Here is a 9,726-nt window from a genome sequence, read left to right on the forward strand (position 1 = left end):
TAGTGGATTTCCATCAATACATGTCCTCAGAATAAAGGGAGAGCTAACAGATTAAGATGAGAGAGAAAGAGTAAGTAAAAAGACGACAAGAGAAAACAATAGAAATAGAGGGAAACGAAGTGGCAATTATGAGAAGTCAGAACAAAGCTTAAGAATGGGGGAACCGTCGAAGAAGGCCAAAACAAGGGGTCAAAGAAAAAGCTCGTAATAAATTGGGGTAATAAACCCCTTCTTTTAAAATTTAACCGATACACAAATCTTAGGTGCTGTTTGTTTTTTTTTCTTCGTCTGAATCTGAATTGGCTGAATCTGAATTGGCTGAACTGAATTAGCTGAATCTGAATAGGCTGAATCTGAATACAAGTTAGAATGTTTGTTTTTTTATCTGAATTTATTGGGTCTGAATTTTAATTTTGACATTTATACCCTTTTTTACATAAATGACTAAGGTACCAAAATAAATCTCTAGAAATTGTAACCCTAACCCTAACTATCTTTGCTCCTTTCTCTGCCGCCTCCCCTCCACTTCCCTAACACTCAAACCCTAATTATCCTTCTTTCCCTCTTCCTTGCCTCTTCACCTCTTCCAATACCTGAGTTCCAACTAGATCTTTGTGATGGTTTTACAGTCGATTCTTTAGGGTTTCAGGAGAACCACAGTCGCCTCGGTCCTGATTGAGATGGATGATTTGTTGAAAAAATCAGAAACCCTCTATGATCTACATCTACAGAAGCTAGATAAAGGAGAAGATCACCTTCTATATTGGGAAATCACCCAAATTTAGAGGAGAGTATGTTCTGAAATTCGTAAGACACAGAGAGAGAGAACTTTTCTCTTGGTGTCAAACTGTCAATAGTGGAACTTATGGAGTAGAGAGAGAAAGTAGTATTATCAAACTTTACTATGGTAGATCTGGTTTAGAAGTTCATCCCATTTTCAAGCTTGTTGTGTATTTCTTGTGATCCACTTGGTTTAAGTAATGGAAGTTATGGTGTAGTAGAGAGAGAAAGATGAATCATCCAGTTTTACTGTGGAGTTCCTGGTTGGAAAGATCTCTTCCAACCTTCAATCATGTCTGAATCTTTTGATAAGTTTTTAATTTTATTTTGTGGTGGTGGTCGGCTGTTGGTGGGCGGCTGTTGGTGGTCGACGGGTGTGTTATGGTGGTCGGTGAGATGAAGACGGAGATTGGAAAGTATTTATTTACTTTTGTGGGGGTAAATTTGTCTTTTGAGTACTTTTCAGCTGGTGGGCTTATATTTCGGACTCATTTTAAAGTCTGAAAAAAGTGGGCCTTTATTCAGCCAATTCAGACCTCTAACTTATTCAGACAAAGTTTCAGATTTTACAAAATAGAAAAACAAACATCTGAAATCTGAATTGTTACACAATTCAGATTTCAGATCTGAAAAATTAAAAAAACAAACAGCACCTTAGATGAGAAATTTTATTGAATAAAAATGTCTAATTACAACAACAATACAGAAACAAGAACAAAACATGAATCACCCCAAAAGATTTGGATGTGATACCTGAATTATGTTCTTAGTCGTGTCAATGAAACCCTAGAAAAAAACAACAGAATTTGTAGTCTAGGTCATAGTATGTAATTGATCTATAGAACTAATATCACGCACATACCCAAGCTCTTTTTAGTTGTCATTTAAGCCCGGAAACCTTACAATTAGGAGTATGATACAAGAAGATAATTTTGTTTGATTAGAAGAAAGAAGGGGATATTTATTTCAGAATTTCTATTCCTCGCTCCATTTGGTCCCTCCCCTCGACCTCCCCTCCCCTGCCCTCCAACTGATGTGGCAACGTCTAATTTCGTGTTTAAACTCACTTCTTTAGGAAGGTAACCATAAGAAGGAAAGCTAACATACGACTAACTACGCCCCAAAGGAGGAGTATAGCTATACAGAGAGTCCAATCATGAAGATCATATCCACTTTTCAGCAGCGAACCACATCGTGTTATCAACCACACTCCTGAGTACCTGGACCGTTTTAAGAGACATCAGTTTTGCTATTAATAGATTTTTTTTTCTACAGAAATGTTATTTGGTCCGAAAATGGGAGTCGACCACACGCTGAAAGCTGATGAGGCCGACTTCTATCGGTTTGGACATGTGGAGAGAAAAACGCTTGGACCAATGGGGGCCTGGTCCGGGCATGTGGAGGGAAAAACGCCCAGACCAATGGCGGCTGGTCACCTCAGCTTTCCGGTTGTGGTCGGCCCCCATTTTCGGGGCCAAATAGCATTTCTTTGTTTTTAAGCTATGACTGTTAGTTTTTGCAGTTGACCGGTCATAAGACGAGAGAGAGAGACGAAACAAGTCTCCAAATGAGGAAAAGAATCGAAAACTTACCTTTCTGCATTTGCAATCACAAATGCCTCTAAAGCCCACTTTGTGTAGCACAACTTAGCTATAATCTTCATAAACCCTTCTTTGTTGTCCTGAGTTGCTATCAGAGTCAAAACAACAGGAAGAAGTACCGACCACTACACGAACCAAACGTTATATCATTTAGACTAACAAATAATGAACATAGAGAGTGAAAATGAAATGAAAAAATGACGTATAAATACGAACCAGTTGAGCGGGACCAGGTTCAAGGAAGATTGCAAATACATAAGCTATACCGGTAACGCAGTAGACAAGGCAGACCAAAATTATATAATTATCTTCGAAGGAAGACCGCGGATTGTTGAAGAAATAAAACATGGAGAGGTAAACTAGAGGCTTGATGATTGTATTGAAATGATCAACTGTATCCTTAGACAAAAAATAAGCCAAACTACTCATCCCAGAAGCCCTTTCTCTCAGGTAGATTAATTTGTCTAAAGAAAATGATCTCAATGCAGCGATCTTGGTTAAGAGAGCTGAAAACCAAGTAATACGATGTTGGTAAATTATATACAATGTTCTTAACAATACTACTAGTACTACTTTGAGTTGTGCAACTTACAAACTGCAATGACTGTATAGGTGTAACCTAACGCTCCGAATGTCTCGTCACTCACTTTTGCTAGTGTACCTAAACAAACCCCAGCAAGTAATAACAAGAGAAAATCCATTGCCTGTATTCTAGCCTCTCGTAGACGTTGCTTAACAACCCTGAAAAATATCGAGCATTATTTTAGGACAAGATATCATTGCCAATTGGTTTTGAGTCGGATGACCACAAACTTAGTATCTTGATGTTCTTAAAAGAAGAAAGATAAGCTAAAACTTGAAATTACCTTCCAAGGAAATATCTATATTGTCGCATTACACCCGGAGTAACCCTGTTTGATAAATCTTTGGGCTTCAAAAAATTGTGGTGTATAAGGTCTTTCTCAATCTCAACAGTACATTTAACATCCTGCCATAACTCTCCGGCAAAAGATGGTTCCTCAGCTCCGGCAACGGAAGGATCCGCATTACCAGTTCGATTTATGGAATTGGATGAAGAAGCAGAACCATCATCACTCTGGAGCATATCTGGGGGTACGGGATACCCATTATGAACCATCCATCGGATCGGAAGTTGTTTAGTACTGATACCCGTCGGTTTGACTATACCTTCCAAAATATCGATGAAGTAGTCTGGCGGATTAATACGGTCAGGAACATTGATACCCAAGCTTGAAAAATATTCTTCTACTTTCTTTACCGGTCCGTGGTACACAGTAAGCCCACCCTTCGCTAAAAGTATTAAATCATCAAACATCTTGAATAAGGCATAGCTGAAACAGATAATGACCCTTGATTGTATTAGCAAATGAAAGCAGGAAAAATGTATGATATTATAAAAAAGAACAAAGCGAAAGATTGTTTAGTAAGCAAGAACGAGTATCCATGAGAATCGCTTAGTTCCATTGGTTTAGCAAACAGAAGCACAACGAATCCGACATAAAGGAAAAAGAGAAATCACAATGTTCAAATTGTATTATACCTTGGTTGGTGAACCACCATGCAAATGTTGACACCTTCAAGAGCCTCACGGCGAAGAGCTCTAAGCAACAACTGAGAAGACGAACTGTCCAACCCTGATGTGGGTTCATCTAAGATGAGAAGTGATGGTTCCATGACCATTTCCAACCCGACATTTACTCTCTTCCTTTGACCACCAGATATTCCTCGCTTTTCAACAGTTCCAACTAATGAATCTCGTACGGCTTGTAACCCCAATGACTCAATAACTCTTTCAACAACTAGAACTTTATCTGGTTTTGATAAATCAGCAGATAGTCTGGAATAAACATAATTCAAAATAGAGGCAACCAAAATCAACCTAGTGAAATATAAATCATTTCGCGTGGAAGATAGACGTAATACACATACCTGCACCGTGCACTAAACCACAAATTCTCTTCAACCGTTAGGTTCCCATGCACGATATCATCTTGTGGAACGAAACCAATGATCCTCTTATACGAGTGGATGGATTCAATCTTTCCATTTATAAGAATTAAACCCCTCATTATGCAACCAGTAACTTTTCCAGCCAAAGCACTAAGAAATGTTGTTTTCCCAGCACCAGACGGTCCCATGACAGCGGAAACACGACCAGGCATAATTTTACCAGTAACTGACCTTAAAAGATGTTTGTGTTTTCCCTTTAAAGTGAGAGTTAGATCTTTAAAAGCAACCTCGATAACGGGTCGTGGTCTAATCTCAATATCAGTAGCCATTGAAATTACACCCGAAAATGTTAAGTTCTTGTTCTGCTGTTGCAAAGCTTTCTCTTTCTCAATTTGGCCATATGCATACTTGAAAATTTGGCTCTGAGTATGCATTTGTTTACCTTTCGGCATATGTTTCTTGATATTTTTATCTCCAATTTCAAGATTGAATCCCTCGTTGCTTTCGGGGTTCTCCTCAAGCTGACGCATCATTTTTGTAAGGTCACTTGGTTCTTTCTTGTTTCCTGCCTTTGACGTTCCAGATGTACCAGGCATTGGAGGTAATGGTGCTTCAATTGGTCCACTTTTTTGACCAAATATCCTAGATGATATCTCTTGTCTTACAGATTTTTTACGCGAAAATGTGCGTGAAAACTGTGATTGTAGTCCAATTGCACGCTTCTTAGCAACATCTCTCGCAGATTTCCATCTTTCACGTGCTTGTGCAGTTTCTCTTGCACTCTTTGCTGCAGCTTCCCTCGACTTGGCTTGTCTTTTTTCCCTCGTGGTGAGAACTTGGTCGGAACAGTTATAAAAGATAATTAGCAATGTAGTCAAAACACCCTGTATTTGAAACATGTGAATCCTCGTTAAGTCTCTTATATAAGAAGAGCCAAAATATTAATTACTAGATATAGAGAACAACATTATAATTTACGGATAGATTTCCTCGTAAACGAAAGACAACTTACGAAAAGTATGACTCCGTAAGCAGTAATGTTTTGATTTACGGTATTTGGAGTACAAGTACTCAACCTGAAGCATTCTGCAATGAAATGAGCAGGAGTCATAAACTATAAATACTGTATATGTATACATATATAACAAAAAGGGAAATGCTAAATGTACTTAAGATCTCGACTTAAGTCAAGATCTTAAGTACAAGTGATTGGTTTTTGATAGAAAACTATCCTAAACCAACAAGGATTCTAATGAAAGATAAGAATGGTAATCCTAAACCTATTACTAGTGGCAACAAGGTTCTGTGAGGCGTTTAAGTCAATAGAGGGATATACTATACCAATTCTTAATACACCATGACTGTTTTCCTTCAATTTAGTATGATTAATACTAATGGATGTATGTTATGGTCAAATAGTAAAATGCCCTGACAGTATAACTTGAACTATGAGAGCATCTCATGTCATCTCGTGACACTATGTCCCTTGTCCTATTAGTCACGTAGGACAGGCGGTGCACAAGGGTGTCCACAGAGTTATTAATGGAACCAAGTCACCAACTAGAATTTGGGTTTGAAACCCAAGTAACCAGTAAGGGGGTTTAAAGCCTAAATTTAGGCCAGCAAGTTAGTGGTCCTAAACAAGGATTAATATGGTCGGCCATCGCTAATCCATGGTGCAAAAGGAAGCAAAAATTCTATTTGGCCCGAAAATAGGGGCCGACCTCAGTCTGAAGGGTGATGTGCCGGCTGTCATTGATCCGGATGTGTGGAGAGAAAAACATCCGGACCAATGGGAACCCGCCATATTAGCTTTTTGGCTGAGGTCGGCCTCATTTTCGGGCCAAACAGCATTTCTCAATAGAAAATTCCTTAAGTACATTTCGAATAACCATCATAGGATCAAAATAGGTGCAGATTTACTTTCACCATGAATATAGGAAGATATTCACCACATGTAAATCGAGGCAAACAATGAGAATTAGTAACTCGGTGTATATTTCTTTGGAAAGTAAGAGAAACTTACTTGCTTCAGCCGTTGAGCCAAGTCTGCAGTAATGCCTGGTACATTACACGTAATATTAGCAACTAAGGATGAGAAAATCAAAAGATGTTGAATGTCGCAAGAAGAGTTATTTAAATTTTTACCCGTTAATCGGCAAATAAAGCCATATGTTGTACAAAATAACAAAATAAATGCAGTAGAGTTGTAGGATAAAAATTAATACCCACTACTGCACGATTCTCGCAGATTAGTAGATGGACAATATGATCCTGCTGAACAGAATACCTCACTACTACCCCCAACATCAGCCCACACATTTGCTCCACCACAAGTATGGTTTGGCCGCCCGGGAGGTAACTGATAACGGTACCTGTAAATGATTTCTAACAAATATTAGCTCCATAGATATAACATTAAGGAGACAAAAAAATGACAACTTACGGCTGACATGCTCCAGTTGTGGTGTTAAGTTTCGCGAGTGGGCAGTAAGCACCTAATGGGCAAGCTTGAATTGCACAAGAAAAGAAAAAAACTGAGTTAAACTAACACAAGGTGAAGCAAATAAAGGGAAAGAACAGATGCTTCATATCTTCTCATATGTGATGGCATTGGACAGAGTCCACAAGGCCTAAGACAATATCGAGCGAATAAAAAAAGAAGAGAACATGTCAGGGATTTAATAATACTTACGTATCATGCATGTTAAACCTTGAGGGCAAAAGAAACCCTCACAACACGGCTGACAGTCTCGAGTTCTATATGGAATTGCCTTTGAGTCTTTGAGGTCGACCTTCTGTTTGGCTCCAACACTACAAGCCCATCCTGGCTCACATCCATCAACCCATGAAGTCAAGTTACAATTCTTGTTAAGCTGTATAAAGTTAGCTGTTCCATGTTCAATTAAACTAGTGAAGTAGGCCCTCAGTTCTGCTGCCGAACAAATGCGCTGCGGAAGATCTCCTGTTAATTTCACAAAATAACACAAATTTGTTAACCAATTTTATGACTCAAGGTAGAGTCGGGGAATATATTTCAAGATTTTCACCACATGAACAAAATATTGGTTTAAGATTTACATATCTCAGTCGCTAAGTTTTTCTAATCTCCCAATGCCAAAAGTGGGGAATCTCCTTTGAGAGGTCTTCATCCTTAGAGACTTCGACACTTATCTTCAGTCAGACTGCGTCTTCACTCTCCGCTTTGTTCGCAATTATGTTACGTTCTTTGGTTGGCTTAACTGAGAACTTGTACTTAGTTTTTGTCGACGACCCCGACTACCATGTGTCTCATCTCAATCTTATTTCCAAGATTTGGGGAGACATGGCGTCTTGTTTTAGAGAAAACGAGTTGGGTGTCGCATAACCTTTTGGTTCCACCTTGTCGATAACCTTCATCTCTTAAGGAGACAGAGGTGTCTACTTTTTCCATTGTAGTCTAGAGTGGATAGATAAGTTTTCAGTTTTTTTTTTGTGGTTGGGTGGCTACTAGGCAAGTTCATGTCATATTGTTCTACTTCTTGATCGAGGCAGCTATTATGTCTCTACTTCATTGGGTAAAGTGGGGTTATTGCATACACGGTTCATTTAGCTCGTTTCAGGAGCTTCCCCACTTTTCAAACTCAACGGCGAGAAGCAACCAAAGATTCAGAATGGGGGAACTAGTCGTTACAAGTATCTACTTTTTGTTTATGTTATTCTGTTATCTTTGTCGTTGTGCTTACTGTCTTTATTTATATTCTTCTTTTGTCTTGTTCGACAATTGAACCTAGAAATAATGCATAAAACCATTCATTTTATATAGCACCAACAAACAAACAAACATAATTTTGATGAATGATTACCTTTAGTTTTCTTAATGCAAGAAGAAATGAAAGTCGTATTAGATGTAAAATTGAATGCTCCATTCCAGTCAGCGTCGCTAAACAAACACCAATAACACATTCAATATCATATTATAGTTTTTTTCGAACACACAAAAAAATAACGGATCAAAGAACCAACTTGTTCTCTGTTCGACCGAAAATCGTAGACCCAAATTCAAAATTTAAAGATAATAAACTCGGACTTGTATACTTCAAGAAAATTAAATTTATCGAAATTTGCATCAAAACTGAAATTTAACGAAGTTTCTCTTTACAATGTCTTGTCAACGAAATCAAGATATTTCCGTCTCAATGACCGAATCATTTCTATTTCCATGTCTACCGAAATTTCTACCAGAAACCGAAATTTAACTAAGTTTCTCTTTACAATGTCTTGTCAACTAAATCAAGATATTTCCGTCTGAATGACCGAATCATTTCTATTTCCATGTCTACCAAAATTTCCACCAGAAACCGAAATTTTATTCCTTGGTATAAATTAATAAAATGAGGATCAATTAAGACATGGCAACAAAGGAAGAACAGAGAGAAACTTACATGTCTTTGATGCAATAGCTTAGATTAGCAGCAATCTCTCGACGAAAAGCCGGAGTAATATTAGATAGTTTTGTATAAATAGCTCCTGTAACAAGAGCCAGAGCTGCTGGATTACCTGTTTGGCTATATTCATCTTCACCTTCAATATCACTACTATCTTCTTCTTCTTGACATTTCACATACCCAAACACCAAAATCCAAACTATAAATACCCAAATGATCAATCTCTCTCTGCTCATCTCGATTTCTCCTCCCTCTAATTATTCTAAAATCTGATCTAATTTGTGGAATTCTGGATGAAATTTTTAACCAATGCATTTCTCTCTTTGCATTTGAAGATTTTTTTTTTATCGATTAAACAATAAAATATCAATCAATTAATTAAACTTAAGGAATCAAATAAGATATAGATAGATTGACAAGGATGTTGAAGAATCAAATTAATTAGAAATCCCTTCTCTCTGTCCTCTGTTTTTTTTTCTCTCTCTCTCTCTCTCTACATCTCAATCAACAAACAGTCGAAGGAGAAAATTTTGGCCGTTATTGCATTTTATAAGTTACATATTATTAGCAAGAATTTTAGGAAAATTTGTGTCTTCAAAACCAGGAATAAACTGTATTTGAATTATTTGGTTGTCCGTTCAAACTCCCGTTCTCTTCAAAATTTTACCCTTTTGAATTAACACCATCTAGGACCCTAAATGCCATACAAAATACATAGGGGTGAGCAACGGTAGGTTTTTTTCGGTTTTGACTCGAGCTGAAGCCGAATCAATAAGTAGCGGTTTGACTAAATCGTCGGTCGAAATCGAGACGATCATTCGGCCGGCCGACGTAGTTCGATTCGGTTTAGTTCGACTCGGTTGAGTTCGATTGATTGGTTTAACCGAACACAATTTAGAGAAAATTGTAAACTATGTTATTCATTTCATTGCATATGCCTAAAACAA

At 37.8% G+C, this 9,726-nt stretch overlaps 1 protein-coding gene across 1 annotated transcript; it reads right to left on the bottom strand.

Moving 5' to 3' along the window:
- Positions 1 to 1,434: 1,434 nt before the first annotated feature.
- On the bottom strand, positions 1,435 to 9,457 carry LOC147530990 (ABC transporter G family member 28-like). The gene is made up of 14 exons (XM_086647373.1): positions 8,777 to 9,457; positions 8,198 to 8,274; positions 7,048 to 7,317; positions 6,799 to 6,862; positions 6,581 to 6,727; positions 6,379 to 6,413; positions 5,365 to 5,438; positions 4,332 to 5,236; positions 3,943 to 4,239; positions 3,248 to 3,733; positions 2,974 to 3,122; positions 2,598 to 2,887; positions 2,373 to 2,506; positions 1,435 to 2,000 (listed from the first exon to the last, which is right to left on the bottom strand). Exons 1-14 carry the CDS (start codon positions 9,013 to 9,015, stop codon positions 1,844 to 1,846), a joined length of 3,324 nt encoding a protein of 1,107 aa, XP_086503499.1. The 5' UTR covers positions 9,016 to 9,457; the 3' UTR covers positions 1,435 to 1,843.
- Between the last annotated feature and the right edge of the window lie 269 nt (positions 9,458 to 9,726).

This window comes from Eschscholzia californica, unplaced genomic scaffold, assembly GCF_041429995.1.
Source record: "Eschscholzia californica isolate CP2 unplaced genomic scaffold, dmEscCali1.0.p SCAF_6, whole genome shotgun sequence".
Taxonomy (NCBI): domain Eukaryota; kingdom Viridiplantae; phylum Streptophyta; class Magnoliopsida; order Ranunculales; family Papaveraceae; genus Eschscholzia; species Eschscholzia californica.